This window comes from Echiichthys vipera (genome assembly GCF_963691815.1).
Source record: "Echiichthys vipera genome assembly, chromosome: 11".
Taxonomy (NCBI): Eukaryota; Metazoa; Chordata; class Actinopteri; order Perciformes; family Trachinidae; genus Echiichthys; species Echiichthys vipera.
The window spans coordinates 26,098,868-26,122,599 of NC_139836.1; the positions used below are offsets into that span (position 1 = coordinate 26,098,868).

The 23,732-nt window shown below is 45.3% G+C and overlaps 1 protein-coding gene across 1 annotated transcript in view; it reads right to left on the reverse strand.

Moving 5' to 3' along the window:
* Positions 1-1,504: 1,504 nt before the first annotated feature.
* Positions 1,505-23,732, reverse strand: part of ehbp1 (EH domain binding protein 1) — a 173,861-nt gene continuing 151,633 nt past the window's right edge. Inside the window, 4 exon segments of the mRNA XM_083923469.1 lie at positions 1,505-2,649; positions 3,076-3,190; positions 12,309-12,382; positions 14,264-14,363. Of these exon segments, the coding sequence (XP_083779595.1) occupies positions 2,559-2,649; positions 3,076-3,190; positions 12,309-12,382; positions 14,264-14,363 (380 nt within the window). The 3' untranslated portion in view covers positions 1,505-2,558.

Genomic DNA, 23,732 nt, shown 5'->3' on the forward strand with positions numbered 1-23,732 from the left:
CTGCTTCAACAGGAACATCAGAGACACCAGAGTGATGCTGCGGAGGTAAGAAGGGGCGCTTTCTATTCTCTCTGGATGCCAAACAACGCAGGCAAAATGTTGAAATATTGGATTTTTCAACTGAAATTATTTGTTTTATTAGGAGTTAAAGTCGTTTTCGGTAAATCTGCAGTGATTCGAGAGGAGGAACATAACTAATATTGATGCTCAGAGGAAGAAACATACAAACTTTAGTGTAATTCAGGAGTTAAAGTCAAAGTTTTACGCATGAATTTATTTTAAAACTCAACCAGCTTTTAAAATAATACAGAAAATATTTAAACAACACGTTTAAATACAAATAGAAGTGATTGGTAATGTTATTATTTTTAAAGGTTTCAATAACACTCACACACACTCTCACACACACATGCAGCTCTCTGACGGCACCGGGCAGAGCGTCCTTCACTGCTCAGGCTCTGAGCTCACAGACCCCGGGATAAACGCGCTGTAACACAAACTAAAACAAAGCGCCTCGGGGGACGTAAAGTGCGTAACGTGCACGTACAGTCGGTCCCAAGCAGAGAAGAAACGAATCAGCAATTTAATTTGAAAGTATTAGAAAGGCCGGGGAGGACGTCTGCTGTCACAACCGATTTCCCTGCTTTAATCGGGGATGGGAGGCTGCCTGCGGGGCTGCTGCCGCGGAGGGCTACACACCACACACCCGGGTTTGATTTCCACTGTTCACTTTGACACCAATACTGCGAAATTATGAGAATTACCGACTAATTTAAGATGGTGAAATGTTTTTTATTTCTACATGTGAAAATTCCTACTGTTTTTATTCCCCTCTCCACACCTGGTTGCGGGGGACCGAGCCTCTCCAGCTCTGCCCCCCGTCTCCGGCGCGCACAGAAGCGGCCCAAAGAGAGAGAGAGAGAGAGAGAGAGAGAGAGAGAGGAAAAAAAAACATCTGCTCGGTACAAAGTGATTTCTCTAATCTTCCTCGGAGGAACCCGCTCAGCACCGACCTCAAACAAAAACACACCAACGCCAATTTTAATTTCTAAACGCGCAGAAGTCGCAGGGGAATCGAACAGAGCGCGGAATAATGAGCAGCACTCGCCGGTGGAAGCAGTGATAGGGGCCACTTATGTGCAGCTCCGGAGCCAAAGGCCTGCGTGCATTTCAATAAGATTTTGTTGTGTTCAAAGAAAAAGGGGAAACAAATCAGGAATACGGCGTGGATCAAGTGGGATTGGAGGTAAAATGGACACAACGAGTGGAAGTGTTTGGGATTACAAGTTTAACGAGTGTGCGCGCGATTCTATAAATGAAAAACAGCCTTTAAAACCACGGATTGCGTTAAAATGTATTAAATAAAATATTATAACGAGAATAAAAGGCTCCAAATGCAAATGAAACCCCTGCAGCAGCAAAGTGAAGGGTTAAAAACACGCCACGCGGCCTTTGTGGAGTATGAAATCAAAGGACTTTATTTTGAAGGGTTATGACACTGGAATAAATAAACAGATAAATGTTCAACACGTAAAAAGGACAAACTGCACCGGATGTGGAGCTCTAATTAAGTGATGCACGTGGAAGCATGTCTCTCTTCTTCACAATACAATAAATAGAAATTAAAAGTTGTTGAGCTAAAAAAAGAAAAAAAAGAAGAGAAATGCACATGGAAACGTGATGGTAGAGTCACTTACAAGCAGCTTTAAAAAGGACAAACGGCAATAAATAATATATATATTTTTGTTTTTGACTGCATGGATCCTGACATGGAGAGAAACAAACACACAGGAGGATGTTTGGAGCTAAACCGTGGTGAAAATATACAACATGACACTTCTTTTTTATTCTTTTAAACATGATCTTTCTTTTGGTAAACTGCTTTCAAGCCAGGACAATTCAAAAAAAGCAACAAAGCAATAGGAAAGTTAAGATGAATGTTGTCCCCCCTCCCCCCATTTAAGATATTTTACAAGTAAAAACTGTAAAATGAAAAATAATTAAAAGACACACAGTCAAGTAATGAAGTAGCTTTGAAAAGACTGATATTATAACTCTTTTTTTTATCCCTTTCAAAAGTCCGACAGACGCGTCGTCGTCTTCTCGACGGGATGAGAAAGAGAAAAAAAAGTCCCCGTTAAACCAGTTTGTGCTGTACCTCCGACCCTCTGGTCCCCGCGTTCACACAGAAGGCTGCTGCATGGGTTCATGCATATATCACACAGGGGGCTGCACTGCTCTCCTCTCCTCTCTCACACATTTATATCAAGTACCGTTCTTGGTAAAGAAAAGGAGAATTTAAAAATAAAGAGTATAAGGTGGAGAGTCAGAGTCGCTATAAAGTTGGTGCAAAGACATCAGAGCCTCTTAGTTCTGACGCTTCATTTGACCAAAACAACAACCACCACATCAGGACTCCGCTGACTGATACAAATGTCCGGGAAAAGCCACTATCAAATAATAATATTCATAATAATAATAATAATAATAATAATAATGGTACATTTCTTTTATCGGCTACATTTGTTGGTTGTGTTTGTTTCTGAAATGACGGACAATCATTGAAGCACACACTTCTCCTCTTTCTTGGCCATCTTTCCTTTGTTCTGCTCCAGCGTCCGCTCCAGGTGCTCGTCCTCCTCCTCGGCCCTGCGGAGGGCAGAGGTCAAAAGGTCAGGTGTGTCGGGGGAGGGGGGTACACACACAGACACACACAGGTAACACAGTGGGCACCACACTAACAGTATTCGCCGTGCCTCCTCTGGAGCGGCCTAGCGCCAGGGGCCGAGCTCCGACCTTTCACCCGCCTGGCACCCTGCTGGCGGACGGTGCCGCAGATTCGCCCGTGCAGGTGCACCGCCGCTGCTGCTGCTGCTGCAGGACCACTGCGGACTTGAACGCAACACGATGTGTTCCGACTACGGTTCTCTGGAGGACCTCTGAAACGCCTTCGCACAAACTCACCAAAATAGGATCCACCGCATATTCCCAGATCTCACGTGTACGTTTTTACACTGTGCCTTGTTGTGTGTGTGTGTGTGTGTGTGTGGTGCTGGAGGATTGTGGGTAACTTACTGTTTCTCCTGGGCGTCCAGGTCCCTGACCAGCGCGTCCCGCTTGTTGACCAGTATGACCAGCTCATCCAGCAGCAGCTGCTCCCGTCTCTTCTGGGCCTCCGTCTTCTGCCAGTCTGCAACAAACGACACCAGAGGAACCAACTGGGTCAGAGGAGGAGACGCTGAGGACTTTTTATAACTTTAAAAAAAGCTCCAGACTCTTTGTCACACGGATGAAACGTTTTGTTTTTGTCAGGAACGACGACAGCAGAGATTAAACACCTGTACAGCGTAAACTCGGACCCTCCAGGAAAAGAAAGGTCCGCACTCTTTTGAACACTGTGGCTTCACTTGTTTTGGGAGTGACGGACACTTTGGTAAAAGTTCATCTTCTCATGAACCCACTGGAGACCAGCAGCTCCAAGTATGGACGAGTGTGTGTGTGTGTGTGTGTGTGTGTGTGTGCACAGTCACGATGTGTTGACCCGAGCAAACACACTTGAAGGATATAGTCGTGTTAATCTGCAGCCTCATGATGCACACAGGGACGTATGAAGAAGCTCATTCTCACGGGAAAACGCCGCTTGTGTCACGTCCTCAATCATTATTTGATTTTTGTTTCATGTTTAAAAATGATTTCCTATTAAAAGTGACGGACAACCATATTGTACGAAGCATTTCTAATTCATATTTTTGCCCCAAAAAGGTGGAAACTACTCAAATTTTGGGTCCATTTCCGAGGTTAAAGTAAAATTAACTTGGATAAAGAGAGAAATTGTTCCATTTAAACATTTAAATACACACAAACATTTAAGACCTCAGCTAAACACAAACAAACAAACAAACAGGTGAGCTCCTGACTCTCAGTTCTCCAGGGTCTTTGCAGGAAGGGGCCCCACAGGGCCCCACAGGGTCCAGGTGGGACCCCGATCCAAATCCCCTCAGCTTCTCCCTGGAGGGGAGGGGGGGGGGGGGGGGGGGGCTGCCCACAGGAGAGCGTTCACTCCCCCTGGGGCTCAAATATCCGCCTGGCGCCCTTGGCTCTACATTCACCCAACACCGGGGCAGCACTCCTCCCTCTCTCACCCCCAAACACCAAACTGTGCTTCAACGCTGACATCATTACAACACTTCATTTGTTTAACTTCCCTTTTGCACGATTTAAACAGTAATCCAGTGAAAACAGGTGTGCAGGTATAAGTTAGAGTCAACTTTATTGTTACGGCGGCGAGTTCGCTCCTCTGTGAAGCGCCTCACGCTGATAAATAAAGTCTCCGACAGCTGAAGGAGAGGCAGGAAGTCTCCAGCTACTCCTGGGCTCAGTGTGAGAACGTGTCCCCCTCAAAGAGCCGCCGTCGTTTCATTTTTAAAAAAAAGAAAAGAGAGAGGATTCAAACGCAGCAGAGACGTGTGCAACTTCGCCCCTGCATCAATATTTAAGCGCCTATTGATTCGAGAATAAAAGGAATGTTGTAAAATGTCACTCCCCAAAATAAGTGTGACTTTATTAAAAATAAATATCCCCCCCTCATTGAGTCAAATTGCGGCAGTCAGTGTGTGTGTGTGTGTGTGTGTGTGTGTGTGTGTGTGTGTGTGTGTCACGCTGAGCCCAGTGTGTTCGTCCTGAAAGGTCCGCGCTCTCTTCATTGGCCCCGCTCGTCCCTTTGAAGTCGACCACAGAGCGAAATGAACACAGTCCCAATATTTGGCTCTCTACGTTCCCTCTCTCTTCCTTTCTCTCCTTCAGTCTTTTTCTCCTCCTCCCCTCAGTGAAGCAAATTTACTCTCCTGAAAGCTTCGCGGGGGGGTCGACAAATACTTTATGATAACATACAGTTCGTCCAAACCTCAATCCGCACGCACTTTGTTTCCCTTTTTCTTTTTCTGTGACTTTGGGAAACCGAACGAGACAAACTGTGTCAAAAGAAGCAGATGAGTCATCTAGTGAGTCATCATCTTTAGATAATTATGAGACAGGAATGTGTCTGTATCCGCCGTAACTCCACACTCTCCCACAATCCTCTCTCTCTCTCTCTCTCTCTCTCTCTCTCTCTCTCTCTCTCTCTCTCTCTCGACACGGCCGGCCCACAGGAGGGTTCAAGACGGGGGGGGCTTCCCACAAAAACACAGAGAGGTATGTACTAAAAAAAAAAATCTTTCCTCTTGATCCTGCCCTCCTTATCCTCCAGAGCACATCTCAGCCAAGAAGCCAAAGTCCTGGTCGAAGGGTGGGAGTGATGGTGAGGGAGGGAGGGAGGGAGGGAGGGAGGTGGGGGGTATTGGGGGCGAGCACACTGCTGTCAATCACATGTCTCAGAGTCCCGCCCCCCTCATTAGGAAGGTAAACAATAAAGAGAGCCGATGAGAGACGTGACCAGGCAACACCAGAGCGGGGCAGGCTGGGTAACCAGACACCCAGGAACAAACAAAACACCCTGCAGCCCCTCAGAAACCCCCCCTGCACGTAAACCCCGCCTCCCCCCTGAGAGAGAGAGAGAGAGATGGAGAGAGAGAGAGAGAGAGAGAGAGAGAGAGAGAGAGAGAGAGAGAGAGAGAGAGAGAGAGAGAGAAAGAGGTTAAAGACTTGGAGGAGTGTGTTCAACTCACATGGTGGGTGCGTATTCAGATAACCCTCGCCGTGCACGCCAACGGTAACCATGTGAGTCTGCACAAGGCACACAAGAATGCGCTGGTTCAAATCCCCATGAACCCCCGCCCCGCCCCGGTCTCTCTCCGACGCTAAATTTATTCAAGAGAGCAAACTGGTCCAGAGCCCCGTTCTCTCAAAGCGAGGAGAGACGGTCTTACGTGCATCCATCTCTTTCGCTCTCTCTCTTTCTCACACACACGGTACAACGACACGTGACATGAAAGGATTTGATCCACAGCTTCATTTGTTGAGAGAAAATGTTCTTCAGACATTTCTGACGACAAACTTTCCTCTTCTCCTCGTCCTCTCTGCCTCTTGTTCTCGTGTAAAAAAAGCTGGTTTTGGCTGACGTCCAAGTGGAGTCAAGAGACAAAAAGCGTCACCAGAGAAGAAGAAAGTCGTTGGGTGGGAGGCTGACGATATAATCTATCTCAACAGCAGCCGAGAGATCTCATTTTCTGTCACGTTGCACGCAAACACTGAAAACTGAAGCTAAAGTTTAACAGAAAGAACAAATCAAGAAGTTTAGCGGCGCTGCAGGGAGGCCGAGTCCCGTGGGCCGACCCGGAAGTTAGCGTCGCCCCGGCTCCCACGACAAAAAGACAGGATTGATCGATTGTATTCCTGATGTCTTCATCATCCATTTTGAAAGTTAAAGTTTCTTCTAGTCAGACAGATTAGTTCTCTTTCATAATATGTCGTTCGATGTCTCACTATGGGATGCACGCCTCGCTGCAGCCCTCAGAAGCATTTATCTCATTACGCCAATCCTGATTGGCTGGTGAAAGGCACCGCCTCATTCAAACACCTCTTCTCACTCGGAGCATATCTCGCCTCCAGGGCTAGCTAGTTTAACTGTCCACAGACAGATCTCACCTTTGCTTAGCGAACAGTTTCGTTTGAACTCCAGCTTTTCCTCAGAGCTGCCGTTTTCTTCCGGGTTTGACGTGTTTTATGAAAAGGTAAGAAGACGTCCTTACCATAGAACTATTTATCTGACTAAAGGGAACTTTAACTTTCAAAAAGACAACAGGATTTTTCCACTGGATTCTTGATTATTGCAGAAAATAAGAACAAAAGTTTACGATTAATTCTCTTTAGCAAGATAATCTTCTGGGTCATGACCCAAAGAACGAGGTCGCGGGTACAAGCGGCTGAAATGTGTTTCCTCAGGAGGGGGGCTGGAGTCTCCCTTAGAGAGAGGGGGGGGGGGGGGGTTCAGCATCAGTGAGGAACTCGGAGTAGAGCCGCTGCTCCTTTGTGTTGAAAGGAGCCAGTTGTGGTGGTTCAGGATCATCTAGTAAGGATGAACCCTGGGCGCCTTCCTAGGGAGGGGTTCCAGGCACGTCCAGCTGGGAGGAGGTCTCGGGGAAGACCCAGGACCAGGTGGAGAGATTAGATCTCCACACTGGCCTGGGAACGCCTCGGGATCCCCCAGTTAGAGCTGGTTAATGTGGCCCCGGAAAGGGAAGTTTAGGGTCCCCTGCTAAAGCTGCTGCCCCCACGACCCGACCCTGGATAAGAGGCTGAAGATGAGATGAAGAAAATCTTCACAAATGAACGCCACTAAACGCAATCACCAGAAGTAAAAAGCTTGCGTTGAACTGATTTCTCTTGTACGCCGTGATGACGTTTGTAGTCTCATTTAGAGAAGTGTTAGCAGCCGTATCTTTCAAAGACACGAACAAGCTTCAACATTTACAAGTGAGTTATTTACTGATGTATTTTATCTTGTAGAGACGAAGACATTATAATCTCTTAAGCATGACGTAAACAGAAGTGCATAAACTCTACCTCACTTCAGGGTTTTAGGACTCTATAGTTATCAGGTGCTACTATAACGCTCCTATTTAAGTACTGTCTGTGTTTCCTGATATATCTTCCTCCTCTGAGCTCCATTTTTGTCCAAAAAACAATGACGGTGAAAGGTTCACGTTGGTGTGATGCGGAGGTGGAGTGTTTACTGCAGATTTGGTCGATGAAAAGATTCAAAAACAGTCGATAAGACGCACAAAAACTCAGAGGTCTATGGAAAGATTTGTAAACAAAGCCACACACACGCGATCAATGCATGTGACGTGTTACGGCGTGATGACGTATAGGCGGCAAGAAGCATTCACCGAGGCCCAGGTAGTGTGAGTACAAACGGGCCTGGAGGGGGGGACAAGGACCCTAAAGCACGGGGCACGGGACGGACGGACAGTGTGAGTGCGCCCTTAAAGTACTTCATCCTCGTTTTCTGTGTCACCTGAATGAAGCAGCACAAACTGTCTCGCAGCAAAAACATAAACAAAATAAATACTTTATTTACTTAATTCCTCCCAAAAACTCAAGTCCGACAACTCGTGGAACGAAGCTACTTGTTATCAGCGGTTCCAGTCAACTAGCAACCCTGAAAGAGTCGGCGACATCATCAAAAGTCGCCCATGTGATAGGATTCCACAGTGCACCTAATCAATCAGGGTCTGTAGCACGCCGCCCCGATGTGTTACAAAGCCCAAATAGATTTACAAATGGGAAGTGTGTGCGTGTTTGTGTGTGTGTTTGTGTGTGTGTCGGGGGTGTGGAGAGGGATAAGCTCCTGCATAGGATTACATATTGATTTTAAACATATAAAAAAGCTTATCATATCAAACCGTAACAGGAAAAACTCTGGGACCCGGCTATGCATAAATCCCTTTTAGATGGCGAGAGGGCGTCCACTTTAAACACACACGCACACACACACACACACGAACACACACACACACTAAGGCCCTCGAAGGGAGCCAAGACACAGTTTTGTGTGTGTGCATACATAGGTGTGAATCCGTAAGCAGATAAAGAGGGCATAGTGGATCAATTTTGTGGCAGGGAGACGAGAGTGTGGCATACAGATGGCATTTTCCTGCCTGGCATCACACCAAGAAGGAACAGGCGAGGTGGTTATCACGGAGCATGCTCATAAGCAGCATCAACGCCGTCCCAACAGCCATTCTGCAACATCTGCACATTTCAGCAGAATCAGAAAACTCTTCGTTAACACTACGATGATCGAGAAACACGTTGCTGTGTTTCCATCGACTGGTTTGGAGCGAACAAACGAGGCCACATTGTAGTTTTTCGCGGCTCTAATCAATCAACCAACAATTATTTCCATTCTTGATTATTTCCTGATGAGTTGTTTGGTCTATCTGGTCTTTAAGGGCGCACTCACACTGTCAGTCCGTACCGTGTCCAGTGCTTTAGGGTAGTTGTCAGTTAGTTAGAGTGTGTTTTGATACTTTCACAGTATTTATATATTTCTATAGCAACTCGAGCTGCTTGTGGGCGACACGGTGATGAGGTGGTTAGTACTGTCGCCTCACAGTGAGAGGGTTCCTGGTTCAAATCCCGGCTGGGGCCCTTCTGTGTGGAGTTTGCATGTTCTCCCCGTGTCTGCGTGGGTTTTCTCCGGGTTCTCCGGTTTCCTCCCACAGTCCAAAGACATGCAGGTGTTCGGTTCATTGATGACTCTAAATTGTCCGTAGGTGTGAATGTGAGTGTGAATGGTTGTCTGTCTCTGTTCGTCTCTATGTGTCCTGTGATAGACTGGCGTCCTGTCCAGGGTGTACCTCGCCTCACGTCCGATGTCAGCTGGGATCGGCTCCAGCCCCCCCGCGACCCCGACAAGGGACAAGAGGTTGAAAATGAATGAATGAATATTTCCTGACTAATGCTCGGAGGCTCTGTGGTGTTAAAGTCATATTTGTGTTCTCTATAAGTGAGATTGTACGCATTTCAGTCTTCAGTGTAGTTTATGTTGATTAGAGTATTATTGCCATTTAGTAATGATTAAACGTTGTACAGCAGTGAATGTAAGATTAGAACTTCCTCTCTGCTCCTGCACCTCTGAAGGATTCTCCTCTTCCTCTTCCCCTCTGCGACTTCTATAAGTGTTTGAAATGTGTGCTTTATCACAACACCAGAAATGACTGTAGAGATCTTCTAAGTCGGAGAAAAAACTTTTTGAAGAGTGTGTTCTTTAGCAGAATATCAGCTCCAGAGTTGATTTCAGAGGGACGCTCTCCTCCTGACTCCTCTTTCCACCTCAAAGCATTTCTGGTCTTTCTTCCTCTCATCCTCCCTCTCATGTGTCACGCAGCTCAAGTCAGCAACACAAATGCAGAATAAAACGTCATAACTTTTTCTGTCCGTCTCTCTCTCTCTCACTGTGTTCTGGTCTGCAGCATCAAGAGGGGAGTGAGTCGAGCAGCTGATAGTTAATATCTCTTAATTTATTCTCTCATCAACACTAATACGCAGATTGTTCGCAAGATGTGTCTTTTTGTCTGTTTATAAAATCATACACGTCCGCTGCAAATAGACAGCTGCTATTTGAATAACTTTTTATACCAGTGTGGACACACAGGAACTGTTAGCATTGTTAGCTAGTTAGCTGTAGCACACATTGGTCTGGACACACGACCAAGAGAGAGAGATAGGAGGTGTGTGTGTGTGTGTGTTTGTGTGTGTGTGTGTATGTGGGTGTGTGTGTGTGGGTGTGTGTTAGGGCAGGTGTATCTTAGTGATGTGCGTTTTTTTCCCCCCTCTGCTCGAACTCACGGTGCATCTCTCTCTCTGTGTCATCGACTGGCCAACCAAATCAGCAATTACTCGCACGCCCGACCATCGCTCAATGGACCTGCCCAAGCACCAAATAAGAGCTGGGGAGATGGGCGGCGAACACACACTCTCACACACACACGGTTACAAATATACACAGATGTAGAAAGAACGACACACAGGTGGACACACAAACACACCTGACCAACAGATCCACACACCCACATTCTCACACACACACACACCCACATACGCACACACACACCCACACACTCTCCCCAGCAGCTCAGAACTATCTGTGGCTGCTACAGAAAGGTAGAGCCTGTGAATGTTAAGTGCCTCCCTTAGGGAGGAAAATAAGGCCGGCTGATAAGTTAGTCAGCTGCAAATCCAACAAGTCCACATGAAGGCAGAGAGGAGCGCGGTGACACGACACACACCACCTCTCCACCTCACCTCACACACTATCTCTGCTCTCTCACCTCCACACACACACACACACACACCCAACATATAAAGAAATATGCACTTACAGAGGCACAACAAGACAAAAGCAGCCACACACACACACACACACACACACACACGCACGCATACACACAGCAGAGAATGTGAAATCCTCCCATTTGACTGGAGCTGCAGCTCGATAAATATAAATAAATAAAACGGCCGCGTGAAGACAGAAGAAATCAAGCTGGACGCAGGCAGCGTAGCACCATCTGCAGCTCCTGCTCCCAACCACCCCCCCCCCCCCTGTCCGCCCCACCTCCTTTCTTGCTAATTACAATTGATTTATTATGGACCAGGTATCTTATCAGGTGCCCGGTGAAATTACAATGGGTGTCCGAAGGCTGTGAGGAGAAAGGGGGGTTGTGGAAAGGGGGCGGCGGTGGTCAATGTCGAATGGCAAAATCAATTAGCATTGATTGGCAAAAGGTTCATTTTGCCAAAGAGGACGCAGTCGAAGGGGATTAAACTTCCCTGGCCTCCTGACAACTTTGATACGACACAATGGCTGCTTCTCTGGCAGCGGTAGAGTTAACAAGCTTTCAATAATAAAACCGCATCGTTCTTTCTTGTTTTGTTTTTTTTAACCTCGCCAACAGTCTTCTCAATGTGGCTGGATTTCAAATCAGGCATCGGCTAGCCGGGGTCCAGCTAGGAAACAGATAGCATTGATCAAGTATCAGGGAGTGAAATCCCTCACAAGCTTCGCATCTTAATCCTCATCAAGAAGCCGACGCAGAATTCAAATCAACCTGCTTTAGGGCTTTCGATGAAGGCCGGACAAAACTCATGAAACCGTACAGGTGCACAGAGACGGCCTCACAGGAGCTTTACCTCCTCTTCATCACCAGGACCTGTTGTCTGTTTGTCACCCTTTGTAAAGCTGCAATGACTAATCATTTAGTGGAAATAATCGCAGACTAAATACTGTTTTCAGCCTCTCAAATACAGATGTTTCCTGCTTTTCTCTGTTTTATATCTTATTAAACAGAGATTTCAGTTTTTGGGGAAAAACAAGACATTTAAAGATGTCTGCTTGGGCTTTGAGAGGCAGAAATGGACATTAACCACTATTTTCTGACATTTAATGGACCAAACGGTTAATCAGTTCATCTGGGAAAACATCAGTCGATGATGAAAATCATCATTAGTTGCAGCCCTGTTATCTCGCTTTATAAAATCCAGAAGATTATTCTCAATCAGTGGTGATTCATGATGAATTTATGTGGAATGATTTGGTTTGTCAAAATCCATCTAATGACACAAAGTTAAGCGTTGGAAACACTGAAAGTTAGATTTTGTTTATGAAACAGAGGAGAAATGACACATTTCTACTGCCTGATCCTGATACCTGCAGACACTATTATCCAGAGACCTCCCGTGTGTGTGTGTGTGTGTGTGTGTGTGTGTGTGTGTGTGTGTGTGTGGGTGTGTGTGTGTGTGTGTGTGTGTGTGTGTGTGTGTGTGTGTGTGTGTGTGTGTGTGTGTGTGTGTGCGTGTGAGTGTCTTACCCTCGATGGCCAGCATGGCTCTCAGCTCTCTGTTCAGCAGTTCGAAGCGTCTCTCCAGATCGTGCTCTTTCTCCCTGTGGCAAGTTAGAAAGAGAGTGACAGACAGACAGAGAGAGAGAGAGAGAGAGAGAGAGAGAGAGAGTGGGAAAAAAGCACACACACAACAAAGTTCATCAATATGTTAATGACTAAATCATTAAGCACTTAAAGAAACCTGCAATAAACATCGATTCTGCTACTCGCCTGGACCTTCTCCAGCTTCGCATTAATCTACTGCACATAACTGATACACATACTCACACAGCCCTGGGTGAATGCGTGTGTGTGTGTGTGTGTGTGTGTGTGTGTGTGTGTGTGTGAGAGGAAGGAATATGAAGAGAGAAGAAAGGGGGTGAAAATGCACAAGAAAGGACGCATAGAGGAGCAGGAGAAAAGAAAATGGAATAAATGTGCATCTATGGAAATGCTACGAGTGTGTGTGGTCGGCATGTGTGTATGCATGATGTGGTGTGTGTGTGTGTGTGTGTGTGTGCAGCACAAATTAAATTCTTTCCTCTTTCAGCCATATTAAAAAATGAGCTTATTCGGTCCCTAATAGAATTTGTCCTTCACAGGCGCCTTTTCTCTTCGCCTCCACAAAGAGAGAACAGAAAGGGCTCATAATCAGCCCTTCTGTCAATTGGCCACTTTAAAAGCCTCCCCTTTCCCACGATATAATGTGATTATGAATACTTCAATCTCTCCTCCACTCGCACACGGTGAAATCCCAACAGCCGCAAATGAAGAAAAAAGGCAGCGTGAACGTGTGTGTGTGTGTGTGTGTGTGTGTCCACCTGTCGCAGCTGACCACATACAAAGAGACTAGCGATAGAGTGATGATCGCCACATTTCTATTGATTTCATATCCCGTCCGCATGTAAATCAATGAGCGCATAGACAGAAGGGGGTATATGGAGTGGAGAGAGTACACTCCCATGTAGCTTGGACGAGTTTGAGGCGACGCTCGGATAGAAAAGGCGCGACGTCTCCAGGTTTTGAACGCTCCTCAGTGCACAAAAAAATACAGGAAAGGTGCTAATGGCGACTTAGAAACAGGGCATTATAGGACAGTGTCTTTCCTTTTGTCCTTTAGTGGGAAATGTTAAAATGGGCATTCAGTCCCAAATGTTCTGCAGAAATCAGTTGTGATGGAAACATGACACCTGGGTGGACGCTAGTGGTCGACCACTAGCGTTTGTGTTTTTTTCAGTGGTTAATGTTGATATTTAGAGATCAGGGCAGCTGACATATAACGCCAATATCATGTTTGTTTGTTCTTACATCAGATAAAACGCAACAAATTAGACACAACGTTGCTGAACTTAAACATTCATGTAAAACTGTTGTGGATTTGCATCGTCTCTGTTCAGTATTAGGCTTAAAACACGCAGCAAAGTTTTGCAAAAACATTCTGCTGACATGTGGACACTGTCCCACAACCGTCCCAGAAGACAAATCTGATGAATGTTTCACTCGTCTGGAGAAGGAGTGGGGTCTGCGGACGCCATTTTAATAGTTTTTCAGGCCCTGCTTGTGTCTGCAGACATTTGTGTTAATCGGCCTCGTGAGCGCAGGTGTCGACCGATGCTGATCATCTCAAAAAGGCATTAATCGACCAACCAATTAATCGGTCTATCGCTTGTGGACACACTAATCTCCACCTCAGTCACAAATTCGTCCCCGCCTACAGCATCCCTCGACCATCTTTCCAAATTAATTTTCACAGAGTTTGAAAGTCAGACTCAATATGTGACTGATGAAGTAATCGCCATAACACCGCCACTCGCCTCCATGCTGTGTCTGCGACGTCTGTGATGCCCAACGTGACGCACCAGAAAAAAACACTCAGCTACTGGCAACGGGAGAGGAAACCCTACACATGCACACTCATTTTAGAGGAAAAAGGTGATACGTACAGCAGAGAAAGCTGGTTCTGTCGTCTGATGAGTGCGTTCTTCTTGTTGACCAGCATGAACCACTCCTGCATCATGGCCTCCTCCTCCTCCTTGTTGTTGCCTGGAAAAAGCAAACAAACGCACAGAAAAACAAGCAGAGTTACAAAACACGGCAGTTCACCATTTATCCCCCAGTTTAAAGCTGTAAAGATTGGTCAAAGGTCATTTTCTGGTCGGTAAATTGGAGCACACAGTGTACACAGAGATACACACATGAGAGAGATGATGCAGATAATCAACTCTGTTCGCTCTTTCTGCCACTGCGGAGTCTATACAGCATGTCCGTCAGATATTTATGTGTGTAAATACACGGCTCTCTTATGTTCCTTCTGTAAACATTCATACTTCACACCATGTCTTCACAACGTCAATACGGCTTCAACCGGGGCGGGATTAACTCAGCGATTACCGTCAAGCCCCTTTACAGAGTGGAGCCTCTCACTGTAGGGCAATACATATCCCACCAATCACTCAGCGGGCCTTCAAAAAAAACCAAACACGTCTGAGGTAGTGTAATACCTGCTGAACACACACACACACACACACGGAGAGCTAGCAAGGCTCAGATGCATGGCTAATGTAAGCTTCGCCCACGCCTGGGGCTAAAGCTCTGTGCTGTAACTTACTTACAGGGTTACTGATACCGACAAAGCACACTGAACGGAAAAACCTTCAAATGTTCGGCACAGGAAGAGCCTCCGTCGCTCGTGTTCGACCGTGAGTGAAAGACTTATGGGAGCCCGTCAGTCTGACATCAGCCGGGACGATCGTGGTGATTTTTAAAGGTGGTTCAGTGATATGAAGACACATCATGGAGGAGTTATCTCACAGCAGAGACTAGTATGAGACAACAACAGCAGTAAACTGAGCCCCTTATATTCAAATATGATCCCTTGACAAACACAAAAACTCAGGTTTATATATATAAAATATTCAATTACATAAAATAAATGTAAGTAGTTAACCCTCCCGTTATGCTTGGGGTCGATTTGACCCCATTCAATGTTGAACTTCTCTAAAAACATCGTGTTTTTGCTTCATATTTAACGACTTTTCCTAATTTTATGGGGACGTTTATTATAAATAACACAAAATAGTAATTACAAATATACTAAACACACAAACACATATCCCTCGATCAAATTTAAGATCGTATATTTTCAAAGTCACGTTAAAGACATTTCATCATTTCTAGACAACAACCTGGGTCCTTGTTAACTTCCTGTCAGCTGATGTCATTTACATTCACTGCAACAGGAATCAAAGTGGGTCTAAGGGTGTTCTGGATGTATAATGTTTGGGGATTTGTGTTTAATTAAAAGGCTATTTAGGTTCTCATCAAATACACAGAAAACCTGACATGAAAACTGTGATTCTGATCATTTTCCGGATGTTTAAATTGTGTTTGTAAAATTTGAGGGCAACAGGAGGGTTAAAGTGACAGGATTGTGTCTTTGAATACCGTGTTATTAACAGTCTCCTACAATTAATTATACAATTTAAAGCAATAACGACCTAATTAGAGTAAGGACAGCGGAGTAAATGCTGTTATGAGACGTAGAAATGTGCGTGGTTGAAGATGACACATGGATTATACAAAATAACAAATGTGTTTTTTATTTTTACGTGTTTGTCTTCCTCTCTCCCCGTCGCCGTGTAAATAAACTCTGCTGCGGTCAGTTCACTTAGCGCTGTTTATGTCTGGAATTGGGATATAAGCTTTGTGGCACTGGAGGCCATTTAAACAGCGACGGCGGCATTAATCTGACACTCAGCGCGTCTGTGAAGAGAAGAAATGGATGAGAACGGAGAACGCCAGATGAAAGATGGTCTTAAGGCTTATGTTATTATCTCTCGCTGTTTTTTTTTCTTCTTCTCTTTCACCTTTTCTCAAGAGGAAGGTTTAATAGCTATGGAAGCTACGACAGGCATCATAACAGAATTAACACTAAGAAGACATTTCATACCACTTGTTTATTAATTGGGGCTGGTTGGAATAAGAAGAAAGGCACTGGTGCGCCGTGTGATGGAGGAAAAACATGCACGCGGAGTCTCTTCCATATAGAAAAGAACTGTCTCTAAAATGCTGCTTTGCACTGATTCTACTTGTGCTTTAATTGCAATTAAGAAACAATATGTCGCACGCTGAATGGGAGCCTAATATCATCACAATGTGCGCGTAAATGACTGATTCAGCTTCTCAGGACAGGAGAAAACCAGTCAAACACACACACACACACACACACACACACACATCATTGCAGAGGAGAGGGAGTAGTGGGCCGCTGCGTCATTGACGACAAAAGGCAGGCGCGTGGATGTGTGCGCGGACACCGGTGAGCGTGTGGACATTTGTGATACTCTGAGCCAGCAGATGTATGTAATTTCATTTAGGAGGGTGAAGCAGGGGAGAGGGAGAGAGAGAGAGAAAAAAGAACGAATGAAAGAAAAGCTTCAGGATTTAGCGGAATCGGGGGCTCGTGGATTACTGTAGTCAACTTTGAAACGGACGACACTCGGAGGGGGGATAAAGCGAGCGCTGACAGGTCATTGTGCTGCCTCGAAGTCAAATAAAACAAGCAAATAATAATGGCAAATATTAAGCTCCTGTGACATTGTGGCGAGGTGGGCTGGAAGACGAGGGGGGATTATAAAGCTATATCCCCCACCGCTAGCCAGCCAGCAGCCACCAGCCAACCACCAGCCGCATTTTATGAAAGGGAGGGAGGGGAAGCGAGGGGAGGGAGGGAAAGGAGGACGGAGGAGAAGTAGGAGAGGAGGGAAGAAAGGGTAGAAGGAAGGAGGGAAGGACAGAGGGAAAATGTGGAAGCGACTAGGGGAGGGAGTGACGGAGGGAATAAGGGCGAGCAGGTGAGCGGTTTCAAAGCCAAGAAGAGAAAGGAGGGGATGGAGGACGAGTGGCGCAGGACGCCTGACAGCTGCTCAGCATCCTCCTCCCTTCACTCAACCTCTCCAGAGTTGAACTCGACCTCCAGATACTACCTGACTCTTAAAGAGACAGAGGTGTGGCTGCAGTTCTTTCACATTTAATGGCTCTACCTTTACGTCTTTAATACCCATTACATTAAATATAAGACGCCTAATGGGGAAATTAGAGGGAGTGGCATTCAAAACATACACACTGGTACAATACAAAGAATTTAAGTAAGGACAGCAACTGCTATGTTTACTGAGATTGCAACAAATCCCCACAAAAAACAGAAAATGCTCACGTTTATGAAGCTGGTACCAGAGAACGTTTGTCATTATTGTCATTAGTTGCACTGATGTTTACATTATTTTATCAGTTCACGGTCTTAACTGCATTGTGTTACTGAAAGTGACCAGGAAATGAAGTGAAATGAGGTAATACTAATGTCTGTTTCAGTTTATTACATGCAGACGATTACTAAAGAGCAGATACTCGATGCATTAATTATGGAGGGTTGGGGGTTTGAGTCTCACCCGCTGTACTGTGATGACCACAACCACCAAATGGCATATGTGAGTCACAACAACAACAACAACAGAGGACAAAATAAAACGGGTGAATGTTGTCGTATGAAGACAAATGGTATAAATATCCCTGGCAAAGCCCCACTGACACTGTGTCTGTGAATCCAGCCTTGGCTGTGAGAAGCTGTGGATCCATGCTGGCTCTCAGGGGGCCATCTTGGATCAAAGCATCTGGCGCTTTGGCAGGTTGCATTCTGGGTCTCGCTGCTCGCCTTACAAGCCATTTCTCCGTGCTCAACACAGAGCAGGGGCAGAGCAAGAAACACATCTACTGAGACAATAAGTTTGGCAGCAGTATAATGTTTGATCAGGACATCAAAGGATTAGTGAAATATGTCTGACGGAGATACACAGGGTTTCCCTACCTACAGGAAACTTTATCGTCATTAATATCGTGTTCGGTGTTACCGCAGCTATCAGTGTGGCTGCGATGGTGAAAAACACACAAGATACAATCAATTCACACACACACACACACACACACCCAGATACAAGTGATACACACATCCTGACAACCCCTCTATCTGATTGCCTGTCTCCCTTTTTCCTTGTTCTCTCTGTCTCACAAACACAACTGGGATACGATTACAGGAACTGCTGCGTGTGCACTGTTATCCTTGAGGAATAAAAAAAAAACAAACAGCTGGTTAGCAAGGGTCAGTGTCTGTCTGTATGCGTCCGTGTGAGAGTAAGAAACAGAAGGAAGAAACAGGTAGAAGGGGTGAAAAGACAGTGTGAGCCTCTATAGCCAAATAAGATTAAGATAACTATCTTGGCCACTGTTCCATTCAGTGTAGATAGGAATAATGAAACCCACCCTGAGGTGGTCAGACTGCTGCTGCTGCTGCTGGCAGTGGCCTGCTCTGGTTTTTAATTAAGTGTGTGATGCTAGGTTTCACTACATGCATGCACGAGGTAGTTTTAGTGAGTAAACACTCTTGTAAATGGACTCTTTTCATTTGCTGAGCTCAAAGCTGCCAGGCACACATGAAACAATTATATTTGTCGATATAACGTATTTGGGAGTCTGTAGAGCAGGTTGAGTTTGATGCCGACACGACAAGTTTGAAGGGTCGTATTGCCTCTAAAGGTGCACACACGTGGTTGTTGCCCGGTGACCAATAAGGACGTAACGATACATCGGTTTAATGATCCAATATCATCGATGCAAAATGAAAATATTGATATTTATGTTTAAGATACGCCTCTATTTTGAAAGTTTGTGTTGTCATTTAAATGTCTGGAAGAGCTCAGTGATAAAATGTCCAAAGAATCGATTTAATATTTTATCGTGATAAAACTTGTGAGTTACCCCCCTAGTGACTCCAGCAGCCACCAAATGGTGCAAGATGGCTGCAACTAATCATTATTTTCACCATCATATACGCTGTTAATCATTTGTTTTATTGATATTTTCATAAATGCCTTCCAGGGGTCCAGGTGGCGTCTTCAAATCTTCAAGTGAGACGCGGGAAATCGCAAAAAATTGGAATTTTTGCTTAATAAATCACTTAAATGATTAAATGATTATAAAACTTGTTGTTAATTTATTCTCACATGAATTAGATAAATTGACTTATTGCTTCAGGGTCAATGGGTCGATTCTGGGGGCACCACAGCGTTCGATGGTCGATCCTTGACCTTCCAGTGCGGGATAGCCTTTACACCGCTAGACCACGTGTCCAATTATAAACTACAGGTATTTGTTTAAACATAAATAATCATTACATGACATATGGTGAGTGGATGAGCAGGAAACCCTACAGAAACTTCCTTTTCTCTGTGAGGGAGGGATGACGGGGAGAAATGAACGAGACACAGAGAAAAACATTAAAAGCTGAGATCACAGCACGTTCAACTCATTTCTTATCCCACCATTTTGCCGTTTAATCCAATAGCTGCTAATCCAATTTGTCTATCGTAAATGTAAAAAGGCGGGTAAGAGGAGCAGGAAGAAGAAGAGGAGGAGGAGGAGGAGGGAGAGGAAAAGGGAGGACGTGGAGCCGAACTTCTCTTCTGTGTCCAAGTCACTTTTCTGAATTGCTGTTTATTTAGGGACGAGCCGCACTTGTGTCTCTCCCGTCGTTATCTCCGTCCGACTGTCGCGTCCGTCTGATATCAGCGGGGATCGAGGAAGATGAAAGCCAAAGACGCATGAAAGGAAACGTGGTTAAAAAAAAAAAGACGGGATAAAAAGAACAGGATGAACATTGTTTCCTGTGATTAGGTAAGAGCTCGTTAAAAGGCCGTCACTGCAGCGATGTGAATATGCATGACAGGGGCCGGCCTAATCAGAGAGGGCTGTGGCGAGGACCGGAGGGGGGTGTGTGTGTGTGTGTGGGGGGGTGTTTGTGCGTAAGTAGCCTACTGGAGACTTGATTTAATTAATGTGAGTAGAGGAGTGTCTTGTTAGGAAGGAGACACAGGGAGAGTGTAGCTTCAGCCATGAAGTATAACCTAAAACCTGCAGCAGCTTCTTGCAGTAAAGCCAAAATCAGTCAAAACTAAATTTAACATGAATTTAATAATATTAGATTCAACAGCGTGCTCCCGTCAGAGAATCACATTTTTTAAAAAGCAATAAACAGAGCGCAGCAGTCGCAGCAGTTTCCAGTTCAGCAGCATTACGACACTTAGTGAAATGTGTAAGAATCGACCCCCCCCCCCACCTCCGACTCCTCTACATTTCACATGTGAGTCCTCCTGCTCTCTCCTCTTCTGTTCGCCTCTCTACTGGAGTGGTGCTGAGGGCTATTTTTTCCGGGGGTGGGGGGGGGGGGGAGAGGCTTGTTCGAAGCCTTTTTAGCCGCCCTCAATGGCACAATGGTCCCAGCGTATAGAGCGGATTCCTGCTTTATTGAACCTGTGCATAATGTCTGGTGAATGGAGCACATTAACCGATTCACACTCACCTCTTTGCCTATCCCCCCCCCCCCCCCCCCCCCCCCTCCTCCCCGGCTAGAAAAAGGAGAAAAGTAAAATAAGAAGAAAGAGGGGATAAAAAAGGAAAAACCTTCTCTCTCAATGAGGCACAATGACTGCCTTTTCCACCGGTGTCATTTGTCAACCACTGCTTGCTTTACCTCCTATAAAGGAAGTGGAGGTAGAGAGGCAGGAGTGGGGTGTGACTGGCAGAGGGGTGAATGGGATCTTTTCCATAATCATAAGTGGGGTTGCATAATTATTTGTTTTCTAATTAAAAAAGTGTATTAAAATACTGTAAAAAATGAGATTTCTGTGTCTTTTTTTTAAAATTATAAAGCAGCTTGAGTTCATTCATTCATCTTCAACCACTTGTCCCTGTCGGGAGCCGATCCCAGCTGACATCGGGCGTGAGGCGGGGTACACCCCGGACAGGACGCCAGTCTATCGCAGGGCACATAGAGACGAACAGAGACAGACAAACATTCACACCTACGGGTGATTTAGAGTCATCAATGAACCGAACACGTGCACGTCTTTGGACTGTGGGAGGAAACCGGAGAACCCGGAGAAAACCCACGCAGACACGGGGAGAACATGCAAACTCCACACAGAAGGGTCCCAGCCGGGATTCAAACCAGGAACCCTCTCGCTGTGAGGCGACAGTACTAACCACCACACCACCGTGTCGCCCACAAGCAGCTCGAGTTGCTATAGAAATATATAAATACCGCGAAAGTATCGAAACACACTCTGTAAACGAGCCGTCAGGAGAAAGGTAAAAGGCGCAGTTACAGTGACGTTACGGTCATTCCCCGGCTGCAATGACAGTGCAGGGATTGCAGATGCAGAAGACCAATCAGAGCAGACTTGGCTTTTACAGGAGGAAGTTCAGACGGAGGGTGTATTCAGGTACATTCAGACAAGATGAGAAAAAAAAAGGTTTATTTCCTAAAAAACAAAAGGATGTGAACCTAAAATACAAGTACGAACGACAAAATGAGCCCAATGTGGAACCTTTAATGTTGAAGGTCGACCTTTCAGTCACTATGGTGACGCTGGAAAAGAAACAAGCGGAGCGTCTGAATTTATGATGTAAGATCGTGTGTCGTGATTTACATTTCCATGATCGATAATCACAGGAAATCTGCAGGACTCAAATGTTAAAATATTAAAAGTAGACTGCTGAGGGAAAAGTCAAGTCCAATAAAACAAAGCAACACTAACTTTTAAAAGCGTTTTTCAGGTTGGAAACTGAAAATGAGGTTGGCATTTTTAGTCACCTTAGATTTTAAATAACAGCGACTCTGCAGTCACAAGTCAGCTTCAATGAAAATAGGATCTAAAATACAAGAATAAAAACTACAGAAACTGAAATAAAATTTAAGTTCTTAAGAAACTTTCTTTCATTTCTCACCTTTGTCTCGAAAAAAGAGATGCAAGAGCAGCTGATATTAACAGAAATATTTAAATATCACTGACAAATATCAGAAAATACATGTATTTTGGGGTTCATGCATTAAAAAAAGTCGACACAAAATGCAAACAAAGGCTGAAAATTGTTTGGCAATTTTCTAAAAATGGCTGCAGATGACAACTGTTACTGTTGAGGCGTTAACGGTGAATCAAATATAAGTAGGGGCGGCAGTAGCTCAGTCCATAGGTGACTTGGCTGGGAAATGGAGGGTCGCTGGTGCTGTTGTGCAAGGCACTGAAGAGGTGCTGTTATGCAAGGCACTGAACCCCAAACTGCTCGGGGCGCCGGTCACTGGCAGCCCCCTCGCTCGGACATCTCTCCACTAGTTTCATATATATAGGTCCTGTTTGTGCATGTGTGTGTATTTCGGGCCTGTGTGTGTAAAATGAAAAAATAGAGTGACTATCGAAATCTTCTAAAGATTTATCTTGAGAAAATAAAAACGGCTCACTGATTCAGTAACTAATGCCAATGTGGCAGGGACACACCGCAGAAACCTTCAGTGTCCCTGTCTCAACAAAGGACGTTTCTCTCAAAAAGTATTTTCTATCGTACAAACGTAGAGACAAGCCTTTCTTAATAATCACGACAATGATTGGTGCTCTGGAATATCTTGCAAAAATAAGCGCCATGACAGTTTGAGCTGTTCTCATGCAGCCCTGATCGTGCTTCAAAGGGGAGATGAACTAAGGACGGTGGGACTGCCAAAGCCTTTTTTAATGAGCGGGGGAGAGAATCCACACGAAGCGCCTCTCATGTCACCGTTTGAACGTTTGTGTTCAGAGACCGCGTTAAACACAGACGATAGGTTTGTCCTGCTAATATGTTTCCTCCTCTCATCCTCTTCGCTCTTAAACACACACGCCTCGATGCTCTCCTCTGCGTATACAGAAACACACACACACACACACACACACACACACACACACACACACTTGGGCAAACACGTTTGACCTCAGAGCTAACAGTAGACCGACCTCCAGACACTTCTCATTCCTCCAACTTAGGGGTTAAGAAGAGGTGGGAGCTCGGGCAAACAGAGTTCACATAATAGACTCACTCTGGAGATGAAATGTTCATATTGGGAGACTTCACTTTGCGCGCGCACACACACACACACACACACACACACACACACACACACACACACACGCACAAACACACGCTTTCTGTTGCTCGTACAGAGGGGTGAAGAGAAGTAACTCATGCAGCTTTCTCTCTCTTCCCTGTCAACCTTTCTCTACCTTCTCGTTTTAACTGTGAGTAAATGTGTGTCTATAAGAAAGGATCTGATTCTTCAACGTTACGTATATCTTACAAAATATGACGTCCTATTCCACGTCCTGAAGCGGAAACCCGTACGTAACTGTGATGGTTAAGCTTAAGCACCAAAACGACCTGTTTGGTTGTGGTTTGGCTAATTACTTCTGGGTCACGAACACTGGTCCAAACCTTCCTCCCTGCGTGGAGACGAGCGCTCTTCAGTCCAGTTCAGACCAAAGAGTTGAAACTTGC